This window comes from Dipodomys spectabilis, unplaced genomic scaffold, assembly GCF_019054845.1.
Source record: "Dipodomys spectabilis isolate Male_0828 unplaced genomic scaffold, ASM1905484v1 ptg000504l, whole genome shotgun sequence".
NCBI classification, from domain to species: domain Eukaryota; kingdom Metazoa; phylum Chordata; class Mammalia; order Rodentia; family Heteromyidae; genus Dipodomys; species Dipodomys spectabilis.
Genome location: NW_024871181.1, coordinates 3,140,001 through 3,152,543, shown reverse-complemented (window position 1 = coordinate 3,152,543; position 12,543 = coordinate 3,140,001). Strand labels below are relative to the sequence as shown.

General features: G+C 59.0%; 1 protein-coding gene across 1 annotated transcript in view; it reads right to left on the bottom strand.

The window, feature by feature from the left end:
• Positions 1-3,756: 3,756 nt before the first annotated feature.
• The window catches only part of LOC122099149 (protein-arginine deiminase type-4-like), a 21,109-nt gene continuing 12,322 nt past the window's right edge, over positions 3,757-12,543 (bottom strand). The window contains exons 6-16 of the mRNA XM_042669755.1: positions 11,778-11,903; positions 10,694-10,872; positions 10,476-10,579; positions 9,585-9,696; positions 8,637-8,744; positions 6,950-7,104; positions 6,084-6,228; positions 5,883-5,985; positions 4,797-4,867; positions 4,474-4,614; positions 3,757-3,990 (exon numbers count right to left, since the gene is read on the bottom strand). Coding sequence (XP_042525689.1) covers positions 3,757-3,990; positions 4,474-4,614; positions 4,797-4,867; positions 5,883-5,985; positions 6,084-6,228; positions 6,950-7,104; positions 8,637-8,744; positions 9,585-9,696; positions 10,476-10,579; positions 10,694-10,872; positions 11,778-11,903 — 1,478 coding nt within the window. The remainder of the gene's footprint in view (positions 3,991-4,473; positions 4,615-4,796; positions 4,868-5,882; positions 5,986-6,083; positions 6,229-6,949; positions 7,105-8,636; positions 8,745-9,584; positions 9,697-10,475; positions 10,580-10,693; positions 10,873-11,777; positions 11,904-12,543) is intronic.

Below are 12,543 nucleotides of genomic sequence, written 5' to 3'. Positions count from 1 at the left end.
AGAATGGAGGAGTGGGAGGCAGGATGGGTGGCAGCTGCCATCCATCTCAGTGGAACACAGGCTTAGGATTTGGGGGGGAGGGGGAGTTTGAAATCAGGGCTTGTGCTTGCTAGACAGGTGCTCTGGCCATGCCCCAGCCCTCCCTTCTTATGTTTTTGGTGCTAGAACTCACGGACTTATGCTTCTTGATTGGCTTTCTCACTCATAACTACACGTGCTCAACTACTTAAGCTGCAACCCCACGTCTGGCTTTTTTGCCTGTTAATTGGAGATCGGAGTCTGGCAGACATTTCTGCACAAACCACAACGCTCAGATCGCAGCCTGCTGAGTAGCTAGGATGCCAGGCATGAGCCCTGAGCGCTTGGCCAGCCCTCTTATTTATTAAACCTAACAAAGAGTCTGTGCTACATAGGATTCCAGCCCTTGCTGATCTTCCTTCCTGGTCCAGTTGGGAGAAAAGCTTTGCGTTTTACATTGGGCATGACTATGTTAGGTGGGAGCTGAGTTCGAAGCCTGCTTTGACCCCTGCAGCTGCTGGTCACTAGTACCAACCCCCGCTGTCCTGGAGTCTGGGCTCTGAGGAAGACTTGGGTTGGGGGGGGAGGGAGAGGGGTCAGGCCTGTTCAAGCCTCAAAGTGAAAATCCCTGCATGGAGGGAAGGATTCGGCGCCTGAATGGGCTGCTTTAGTTGCTCCTTGGAGGTAGAGAGCTGGCCAGGAAAACCCTCAAATTCCCTCTGGGTGGCATCAGGTGCTTGGCCTGTCCCATTGGGCCCATGGCACCTGGCAGGAGGAGGCGAAGGACACTGCACTCTGGGGGAGAGGAAGGGAGTCCCCTTCACCACTGAATCCCAGTCCCGGGAAGATCCCTGGAGGAGGGGGGGGGTACAAATGACTAGGTGACCTTGCCTGCTTCTTCCCCCCCAATAACCCAGTGGGCTCCCAGGGACTCTACAACTGACCCAAGCTCTGTGGTCACTTTAAACCAGCATGGATGGACACCGGTGGGTGGGCCTGTGAGGCCCCCCTTCTGGAGGGGGGCCGTGTTTCCCCAGCTACCAGAGAGTAGCATCTGCCTGCTCACAGCAAGTCCTTCTGGAAGCGTCTTCCATGCACAGGAGATGCTCAGCTGGCCTAGGTCCCCCTCCAGGGGTGGCCTACCCAATGTGGTGTGTGAGGGGTGCAAACACTAGGCTGCTTGCAACCCGAGGGGTCCTCGTTGAAGCCTGCGTGGTCCCCACACTCCCTCCATGGGGTTCGCACACGAACCTCCTGCAGTGAGTCTCTGGTGCAGAATCTGGTCTGGGAACCAGATCTCAGACAGGTGCGCGACTGCAGAAGTCTGAAAGTCGACACTCGGTTTATGAAGTTAAACTTCCCACTCCTCCCCACCCCGAAGTTCACACGGGCGTAGAGCTCAGAGGGCCACGTCTGTCCGGAATGTCACCCTGGATGTGAAAATACTCTGCGCGGGGTGGGGGTGGGGGTTACATTGAGGCTCTCGAGGCAGAGACGACCTGGGACCCCAAATGTTGTCACAGGGTCTCTGTAAAGCACAGGCAGAGGTGGGGGGGGCTCTGCATACAGGAGTACTGTGGTCACCATGACACAAGAGCTGGGAGAGAGGGCAGCAGGTCCCCACCCTCGTCCCTACCCCTGACCCCAGGGACCCATCCCAGAGGCCCCCTGGGCCCAGAATCTCTGGCCTCAGCCCACATCTTGTATTTGAAGCCACCTGGCTGTGACTGGGTGGTCTCTGGTGGGGGGCAAGGTCAGGGGCTGGAGACGCCGTGAAGGGCGTGGGGGTATTGGGAGGCTGGGGGTGTGTGAATCAACAAGTTCGGCATCCAGGAACGAGTCAGAGGCAGGAGTTTATCGTGGAAATGCAACATGAAAGGGTAGAAATGGTCGGTTTGGGTCTGCGGTGGCAAAAATCACTGTCATGTTTCAAGGTACTTTATTTGAAAGCCGTACTCTGGGGTGAGCCGGGGCCTGAGTTTGATTCGGAACACAGGCGTTGGTCGGAAGTTTTCCCTGGGCTTGCCAACCGAGCAAGCGTGGGGTCAGTAAGATGAGGGGCCTCATCTGTGTGAGGGTCTGTGTTTGAGTTCCTGGCCTCAGGTGTGCGTGCTCTGTGGGCTGGCTGTCACGTGGGCATGGAACCTCCCCCCCCCCAGGGTCATTTGACCCAGCCCTGCAAGGTAGCCCCAGGTGGGACTCAAAATTCCATGACTCTAAGCACCCGTCTTTGGCTCACTCTGAGCTCATTTGACTCTGATCACGTCATTTTGGACTCGTGGATGCTCTAGAAAGAGCGTCTTCCAAAGCAGTCACATTCTGCAGGACTGGGGATTAGAACTTCAATGTTTGTATTTCAGGGGACACAGCTCAGCGGGTGGCAGGGCATGTGGGAAGAAGCGTACCGCAAGTTAAACTGGGGCCAGGCTCTGTCTCCACGTCCTTCCTGGCTTTTCTTTCCCCCTCATTTGCAGCCTCTGCTTCGTGGCATTTATTGTTGGCATCAGATGCCTTAAAGATGCATAATGAGGGCTGGGAAGGTGGCTCAGTGGTAGAGCGCTTGCCTTGCCTGCGTGAGGCCCTGGATTCTATTCCTCAGCACCACATAAGCAGAAAAGGCTGGGAGTGGTACTATGGTTCCAGTGGTAGAGCACTAGCCTTGAGCTGAAGAGCTGAGGGACAGCGCCCAGACCCAGAGTTTAGGCCCCATGACACAGACACACAGACACAGACACACACACACTCACACACTCACGATGCATAATGAGACACAGTCTAGCAGTACAGTGCTGGAAGTTTGTTGTTGTTCCACTACTCGGGCTTGACCTCAGGGCGGAGGTGCTGTCTCTGAGCTTTTTGCTCAAGGCTGGCATTATACCACTTAAGCCACAGCTCCACTTCTGGCTTTTTGCTGGTTAGTTGTAGATAAGAGTCTCACGGACTTCTCTGCCTGCGCTGGCTTTGAACTGTGATCCTCAGATCTCAGCCTCCTGAGTAGCTAGGGTTATAGGTGTGAGCCACCAGCACCCAGCCTTTCTTTTTTTTTTCCAGTACTGAGGATTAAACCCAGGGTCTCACCCAGGTGTCCAACTGCTTGAGCCACACCATCAACCCTTCATATTTATTACTCTTGTCATCTTCAAATAGTTGAAACCCCTTTGTACAACATGCCCATTTATGTGAAACAATGTCACCCCCTTTTCAATATGTCCTGGAGACAAGGTCCTACTAACTTGGCTCAAATTAGCTGCTAATTCCAGATCCTCCTGCTCTGCTTCCCGAGTAGCTGGGATTACAGGTGTGTGCTGCCATGCCTGGCTCCCTTCCTTGGGTTCTACGAGAAGCTCGGAACCAACTAGAGTCCTGCGAGATTTCATAGAGCAACTAACAACCTGGGAGCAAAAGCCACTCAGCGGTCACCTGGCTTCCAGTGTGTCTTGGTAGCTTTCCTGAGCTGGTCACAGCCAGGACAGCAGGGGACATGCCCGAATGACAGGGACAACTTCACAGCCTTATGTAGAAAGTGAGTAAAAACATCTTTATGTTAGCTCCTCTGGGCAGAGCTGAGTTTGCGACAGGAGGACCATGGAGGAGTGGGGAGCTGGGCCCAGGAGAGGAGAGGAGCCATTGCTGGGAGGGCTGGCCACGCCCAGGGAGCCCAGCCTTTCCCAGAATCCCTGCCGGGCTGCACTGTGGGAGGAGGAGGGAGGAGGAGGAGGGAGGAGGAGGGGGCTGCGCTCAGGGCAGCATGTGCCACCACTTGAAGCTGAAGGGCTGGCGGCGCACGTTGGTGCCACAGTGCACCTCCCCATGCAGCATGTGGTACGGGGCGAAGTCGTCGATGAAGACGCAGTGCAGGCCCAGCGGCTCCAGCAGCGAGCGCACCTTCTCCTCCAGGCAGCAGCGGCCATTGATGAGGGGCCCGAAGGGCTTGGGGATGCCCAGGTGCTTCCCCAGCACCAGCATGTTCACCTGCAGGAAACAGGGGTCCCTGGTCAGAGACAGCCCCTCACCTCACTCCCCCACTGCGCCACCCACCCAGAAAGACAAGGGAGAAAGTCTTTCAGGCAGCCTTGAAAATCCTGGTTGTAGCCAGTGTGGCTCACACCTGTCAGCTACTTAGGTGGCTGAGATCTGAGGATCACAGTTCAAAGCCAGCCTGGGCAGCAAAATCCAATAGACTCTTATCTTCAATGAATCACCAAAAAGCCAGAAGTGGAGCTGTGGTTCAAGTGGTAGAGCACCAGCTTGGAGTGCAAAAGCCAAGTGAGAACATGAGGTCCTGGGTTCAAGCACCAGGACCAGTGCACACGCATGGGCACACACACACACACACACACACACACACACAATGACTGGCCCTTCCTTCTCAGCAGAAGGAAGCCTGGCTGGTAAGAGCCTGTTAGCCAGATGCCATTGAAGTATCAGCAGGGGGGGGGGCTTCCACCTCCTCACCATGTTGGGGAAGAAGGCCACCACCTTGAGCCTCGCTTTGGAGTTGCCCGTGAGCTTGAAGAGCTGTGGGATGTCCACGATGTCCTCCTCGGCCAGGCCCAGCTCCCTCTTCAGCACCCCTCGATTCCAGTCGATGCAGCTCTGGGGCAAAGGGGGAGAAAGGGACGGTAGGGGGCGGGAACCCGGGCGGGGGAGGGGGAGGGGTTGGGGGGGGCCAGGGCAGGTCCCTCCCACTTTCAGCCTGGCCTAGGCCATCCCAGGGGCAGGGTAGGGGTGGGGATGTGGCCAGGACCTTCCCCCCCCAGCCCCCCCAGGCTCCCCACCTGGGCATAGGAGTTCTGTTCTTTCAGAACCTTGTTGGACAGGATGGCCTTTATCGTCTGCTGTTTTCTTCCTGTCAGGGGGAAAAAGAAAATACAAGCAAAGACCCTGGGGTGGGCTTGGTGGAGACTCCACACCCCCCGGCTGTAAGGGGGGGTTCCAGGGTGCAGACATGTTGTGGGCAGCCTGTAATCCCATGCCGCACGGCCCGCTCATACCCCGGAGAATCTCTTCCAAAAACAGAGGGTTTAGAGGGGAGAAGCCGTGCGCTGGGGCCATGCGGTGGTACAGGGCCTGCCCGGCCTGTGAAACCCTACCTTGGTCCCAGCCGTGCAGGGGTGGGGGAGGGGAAGGAAGCGGGTCGGCCGGGAACCCCACGGCACCCCACTGCACATTGGGTGAGAGCGATCAGCCACACGGGCTGCTCAGCCTGTGTCCTGGCTGCCCTCCCGCGTCCTGGCTGCCCTCCCGCTCACACCGGCTCTCTGCGGCCCCCAGGCCTTTGCACTTACTGCTACCACTGTCTCCTTCCTTGCCCATCATGGCTCCCTCTATACCCCAGCTCCTGCTCATCCCTCACGGCCTCTGCCTCCTCCAGGAAGCCCTTCTGGCTGTCCACCTGCTGTCCCTAAACCCGTGTTGTAGTTGCCCTCACAGCTGGCTGGGACACCCAGTGTCTGGCATGGCGTCTGGCACACAGCATTCAAAAGACCTCTGCTTCCTGGATGCTCCCACCAGGAGTAGGAGGCCTGGTGACCCGGGAGGACAGCGCCCGCACAGAGTAGGGCAGAGCGGGCTTACGCTGTGTGTGTGTGTGTGTGCGTGTGTGTGTGTATGTGTATGTGTGTGAGTGTGTGTGTGCGCCAGTACTGGGGCTTGAACTCAGGGCCTTGCACCCTTGCTCAGCCTTTTCCACTCAAGGCTGGTGCTCTTGAGCCATGCCTCCACTCCCGGCTCTTGGCTGATTCACTCAAGAGTCTCAACAGACTTTTCTGCCCCAGGCTGGCCTCACACTGCCATCCTCTGAGCTCAGCCTCCCGAGTGGCTGGGATTACAGGTGTGAGCACCCGGTGCCTGGATCGACTTACTTTTGATTCCTTGGAAGAGCAGTGCCTCTCCGTGACCTTCTTCCTGCTGCTTCTGGAATAGTCTGTAGCAGGCCCCGGGGCTGGCCAGGAGAAGCCGGAAGCCCTGGGGCAGAGGCACTGGAGTGAGCACTGCTTTGTCTCTGTGGCTCCCAGGAATGTGGAGGGACCCCCACCCCCACTTCAAGCAGCTCTGGAGCCCACCTTCCTGTCAGATGCCGGCACGAAGCTTAGGAACTCATCCACATGGCCCACGGACAGCCAGTCAGAGTACAGCTTCACAGGAGCCTGCACCTGCTGGGCCTCCAGGAAGTCCTGCAGCACCTTGTGCATGTCCCGACTGTCCGGGCTGCCCCCACAGGGTAAGGAGCGTCATTTGGGGAGGTGCCCAGGGACCAGAGGAGAGCTCTCCTCCAACCAGGGAAGGGAGTCTCAATTGCCATCCTCATATCTCTCACGAGCTGACTAGAGGAATTGTCATTCCAGTTTCACTTGGTGGGGGAGGGGGGAAACTGAGGCACAAAATCAGCACCTAGCCTCAGAAAGTACTGCCTGATCCATCATCAATCCAAGTCTCCAGTTGTGGAATACATCAAGCTCTGTCCTGCCCCAGGACCTTTGCACATGCCAGAATACTCTGCCATGATCTGCACGTGGGCTTGCCTTCTTGTTATCAGGTCTCAGCTCGAGTCCTTTCCCTAGAGAAGCCCGCCCTGGTCACCCCAACACAGGTCCCCCTCCTCTTCGGCCTTCTGATCTTTCCCTCCTTTCAAATGCCCTGACTTCGTTACTGTACCATGAAGGGTCCCCTGGTAAGCGGAGAGGCAGGGGTGCGGCTGTTGCATGCATGGCCACGTCCCCAGCTCTGGGTGTGCAGTAGCTGCTCAGTAAGTCCGCATCCACTGACCACAGCGTGAGTGCCAGCGTGGAACTTGACCTTGGCCCTGTTGCCCGCCACCCCTCCCCCAGCTGCTCTTGGAATCCTCTCCCTCCCCCAATGCTTGCTGTGCCCTCTCGGGTTGGGGGGACGGTGGGGGACCCCGCTCTGGCTCCCGCTTCTCCCCCCTTACCTGGGGTAACTGCTGTTCCCGATGAGAATCCTGCCCAGCGGGTATTCCTTCTCCCCCACCACCACTGGCGGGCTCACCTCCAGGTTCCCGAAGGAGTCCAGCCCCGTGATCTCTTCCGCATCCAGCCCTCGGGTCACGTAGCCCGTGTTTGGACCCTGAGGTGGAGGAGCAGGGGCTTGCATTAGGGACACTGGGTGGACACGGGGTGGCGGTGCGTTAAAGGATGGACCAGCGCCTGCCAGGAGGCGACCGGTCACTGCCAGGGCCCAAGGCACGGCGGTCACTCCCAAAGCTTGGCCTGGGCCGAATAAGCCAGGTCTGCAAGACTGACTTCCTTCCTTCCTTCCTTCCTTCCTTCTTTCCTCTCTCCCTCCCTTCTTTCCTTTTTCCTTCCTTCTTCGCTTTCTTTTTTTTGGGGAGGGGGGGGCCTTGAACTCTGGGCCTGGGTGCTGTCCCTGAGCTCTTCAGCTCAAGGCTAGCGCTCTACCACTTGAGCCACAATGCTACTTCTGCCTTTTTTCTTTTTGCTTATGTGGTGCTGAGGAATCGAACCCAGGGCCTTATGCATGCAAGGCAAGCGATCTACCACTGAGCCACCTTCCCAGCCCCCCTTCTTTGCTTTCTTGCTGGTAGTAGGACTTCCTCATTTGGCTTTTTCCCTCAAGGCTAACACTCTACTAAACATTCTACCACTTGAGCCAAATCTCCACTTCTGGCTTTTTGGTAATTCATTGGAGACCAAAGAGTCTCACAGACTTTCCTGCCCCAGCTGGCTTTGAACTGGGAACCTCCGATCTCAGCCTCCTTGAGTAGCTAGGATGATAGACATGAGCACCCGCACGGGGACACAGCTGGCCCGGCCCTGGGAGTGCCCGTCCAGGGCAGACGCAGCCTGGCAGGCGGGCCAGGCCCTGCGGGGTGGGGCTCAGGGTGGCACTGGCTGAGGAGACCTCAGCTGGAACCTGAGCTGGGTTCACAGTCCCCCACCCCCAGCTCCCATTGCCACCTGGGCCCAGCACAGGGCGTGGCAGAGAGGAAGTGGACCAGCTGTGGACTGCGCCATCCCCTATGGGCCGGGGTGCAGGATGCTCCCCAGAAAACCTCCCATCCTGGCACACCTCGCACCCCACTCCTTGCTGTGTTTACTCTGGGGCTCATGGTGCAGGTCAGGGGCCGGGGGCTTCCTGGGACTGCAGGGAGGCAGGGTGGGGATGGGCCTGCGCTCTGGCGGGGCTGGCTGGGTTTGAGCCCTCACTGCTCACCAGACCCACAGTTTCCTCATCTGTAACATGGGTCCCCGAGAACCTTACTGTCAAGGGTAGTCATTAAGTGAGTCAGCGCCGGGGCTGACAGAAAGCAAACGCAATAATGCAGTTATTATTATTGTTATTGTTGTTATTATCTGTGCTGAGTTCACATCCGTCTACCTCGTAGCCAAGCAGGCCGTGCTGACACCACGCTTCCTCCCCTCGCACGGAGACCACAGAGGCCCCGTCCCCGAGGGAAGGCAGCTTGAGGCCACCGTGCTCCTTGGGTCAGCCCAGGGCGACCTCGGGGCTGGGCAATCTCAGGAACATGCCGAGCTCCAGGGTGGACAGGCCCCACCCACCTGACCTGGGGGAGGGGAAGATGGGGGGAAGACAGGCCAGGAGGGGTTTTGGGGAGCTGGGGGCCCCAGCCATCCTACCATGACGCGTTTGATGGGGAAGTCCTTCAGGCCTCTGTCCCTTGGGGAGTCAAACACCACCGGCAGCGTTTTGTGGGGGGCCTGGATGTAGCCGATCTCCATTTCATCCTGGTGGGGGCCGGGGGAGAGGCTGTGTGGCTGGGTCTTAGCATCGAGCACTGGGGTGGGGCTGGGGGGGGACCATCACCTTGCTTACCCCTGGAGTCAGAGCCCCCCCACCAGACACCTGAACCCCAAAAAGAAGCTCAGAGAACTGGGACCTGCCCCTCCTCCAGAAGTGCTTCCGGGGAGAGCCAGGGAGGCAGGCAGGGGCACCAGGGGTGGGGGGGACAACGGGGACCATGGTGACGAGGAATGTGGGGTGCAGAGGGCTCCCAGGGGAGCAGGGACAGCAGAGAAGCTGCCCGCATGGAGCCTGGGTCAGCAAGAGCGGCTGAATCCAGTCACCCTCTCACACCTGTCACCCTAGCGACTCAGGAGGCTGAGATCAGAGGATCGAGGCTCAAAGCCAGTCCAGGCAGGATGAGCCCGTGAGACTTGTTTCCTACGAACCACCAAAAAGCTGGAAGTGGAGCTGTGGCTCAAGCCCTCGATGGAGCACCAGCCTTCAGTAAAAACAATAACTTACATGGTAGAGGCCAGGCCCTGTACAACAGTGCATGCATGCAGTGTCTGTGACTCTCGAGTGAGTCAGCAACGAGCCAGAAGTGGAGGCATGGCTCAAGTGGTAGAGCACCAGCCTTGAGCAGAAAAAAACGAGCAAGAGTGCAAGCCCCCTGTCCCCCCAACCCTGGAGCAGGGCGTGGCCAGTCTACTCTGAACCCAGGAAGCTGAGGTCGGTATGCTCCAGCAGAGAACAGATCATGGCTGCTGCATCCCCTGGCTCAGGACCCTCCGACCCCTACCTGACCACCGGAGGACAGGAGGGTGGACGCAGACGCTGCCCACCTGCATCCACTGGTCGTCCATGTTCTCCTCCAGCGGGCTGACCGTCAGCTTGCACTTGGCTTTCTTGGCCAGAGCAGCCACCGACTCCAGGAAGGCTTCATTATCAGAAATCCTAGAAAAAGAAACTTCTGGAACTCCAGCCTGGGGATGGGGGACACAAGAAGCCTATGTGCGGACCCATCTCTGCCCTTGTTGGACACCAGCTCAGAGATGGTTAGACACACCGGCTGGCTTCCTGGAGGGGGGGGGGCATGCCCACCTGCCGAAGACGGCCTGTGCTGACCCCCGCCTGCATCCTGACCCCGGGTGACCCCTCCTCCCTTCTACCTGTGAAGCAGTCGGGGGAGAGGGTACTGTAAGACCCCCGGCTTGCTCAGCAGGGACTGGGTCTGGGAGTCCCCATCCCCAGAGACCCTAGCCTGGCTCAGTGGTCAGCCAAAACAGGTGCATTCGTGTTCATTCTGGGTGGTCCTGGGGTTTGAACTTGGGGCCTTGCCCTGGCCAGACAGGCATTTATCACTGAGCCCTTTTGTGCTGTCGTGTGACGTGTGTGGCCAAGACCTCAAACCACAGTCCTCCCCATCTCTGCCTCCTGCGTAGCTGGGATTACAGACGTGAGCCCCTGTGCCCATCCATCAGGGTGCATTTAGACACATTCCCAGAGGCTTCTAGTACTCTGAAGAGACTTAAAAGCCTGTCTTGGGGGCCTGGGTCTACTGGGGTCTCACCCCCCGGGAGTAAGGCAGGCCCTCAGCAGGCCGGCGGCCATCTGTCCCTGCTTTTTCAAAACTCCCAGTGGGCACACAGAGAGAGCATGCTTGTCCGGTTCACACAAGCCAGTGCTGTCCCCGGAACTCAGGGGCATCCGGGCCCTGGCCTGCTGGGTCTCACCTGGACACATACACCTCCTGGGGGGGCTGGGTGTTGGGGGTCATAATCCAGGGGGCCACACGGAAGACCACACTGTCTTGGAAAAGCAGGGTCTCGGGGAGCTCCTGCAGGGGCGGGGAGAGGATGGGGCACATCAGGCCAGCAGGGCCCACGCCGGCTGCTGCCCCCTGGCCTCCGCGCTGTCCCCTCTGCTGGGCAGCCAGGCCAGCGCGGCCTACCGGGTTGGATGTGTCCAGCAGGGAGATGCCGAGGGAAATGAGGCCGGGGAAGTCGGCGTCGGGGAAGGCCCGGCCCTCCACGTAGAAGTCCACGCGGTGCTGGCCGCCCTGGAGCTTCAGGCAGTGCGAGGACTTCTGCGGCCCCAGGACTGCCTTGTACCTGGACGGCCGGCCGCCCCCTAGACGGGGCAGGGGAGGCTCAGGCCCGGCCTCCCCCTTCCTCCCGGGGACCCTGAGCTCACCCCCCTGGGTGCTCTCTGCCCTCATCCACCTCATTTTGGCCTTGACTTCTGGCCCTCATCTTCCTCTCTTGAGCCACAATCCAGGCTGGACTCCCTGCCTTCCTCAAACTCACAGAGGCAAGATCCCACCTCAGGGCCTTTGCACCCACCATTGCCTCTACCTGCGTCGCCCTTCCCCGGGGTTTCTGCAAGCTGTGCCCCTCTCCGGAAACTATCTGACACAGTGAGTGCTCTCCTCCCACTTTCCCCGGCCCAGCCAGCCACGTGCAGACAGGGACTTCACCGTGTGCCTAGCTCTGTGCCCTGTGCCAGGAGCCGAGGCTGGCGCCCCCAAGGAGGGGGGCGCTGAGCTGCTGAGAAGCTGCCGATGTTTTAGGCGGTGGTTTAGAACAAACACTGGCGGTGACACACTCAGTTTGTGGTCTGTATAAGTGTGAGCGTGAGTATGTGTGTGTTTATGTGTGTTTGTATGTGAGAGAGGGAGAGGAGAGGAGAGAGAAATCGAGCTCAGAATGCCAGGGAGGTGGTCAAGATGGCCTGTCACAGCTTTGTGTTGTTCTTTTGGTCGGCAGTGGGGCCTGAACGCACGGCCTGAGCGCTTTTGCTCAAGGACAGCACTCTACCACTTTGAGCCACAGCGCCACGTCTGGTTTTCTGGTGGTTCACTGGAGATAACAGTCTCACGGACTTTCCTGCACAGGCTGGCTTCGAGATCCTCAGATCTCAGCCTCCTGAGTAGCTGGGATTCCAGGCGTGAGGCACGGACCGTGCCCAGCCTTGGGGGTTCTCTGTGGGTGTGCAGGGCGGCCCCCCCAGGGCCAGGGCCACGGCTGGTGACTCACGTGTGGCCTGGAACACTCTCACTTTCTCCATCTCGGCCTTGGCCACGTGCAGCAGCAGCTGGTGCTGGCTGAAGAAGTCCTTGGGGGTCTTGGTGCTCAGGGTCAGCAGGGACATGTCCTGCAGATCTGCAAAGAAGAGCCAGGCCACGGGGGCTGCACCCCACCGGCCTCCTCCCGGCACCATGGTGGGAGGGGGGGCTTGCCGGCCCCGTGGCCAGGCTGCGTGTGTCCAGTGCTTAACTGTGCACGTTTCCCCCTGGGATGAGCAGAGGTGGAGGCTCAGGGCGGTGAGGACCGGGCCAATTCTGTCCCTCCCCTTTCCGTACCTCACCATGCACCCCTGCAACCTCAGATGCTGAGAAACATCCAGAAACAGTGAGCAGCACTGAGCCCCTGCTCAGAACCAGGGGTGGGAGCAGGGGGCCCGTCCTTAGCTAGCCCAGGGGCAGCTGGTGTGGGAGGGACACACGCAAGGCTGTCATTTCTGGTGGGCTGGACTTCAGGGAGAGGGGACTTTGGGGTCAGCCGAGTCTGTGTGAGCTCAGGACAGTTCCCTCCACACTTGCTGCCCCCGTTTCCCCATCATTAAGCAGAGAAGTGGTGTGTGTCCTCGTGGGGTTGTTGTGACAATGCCACAATAGGTACGCTGTGCTATTATAGTACCTGAAGCCCCAGGCAGCCCCCTAAGGGGGCTATTGGGTTGGTACTGTGTGTCCGGGACTACAGGGGTCCTCCCTGGCACCAGGCCCAGATAGTTGCATACAAC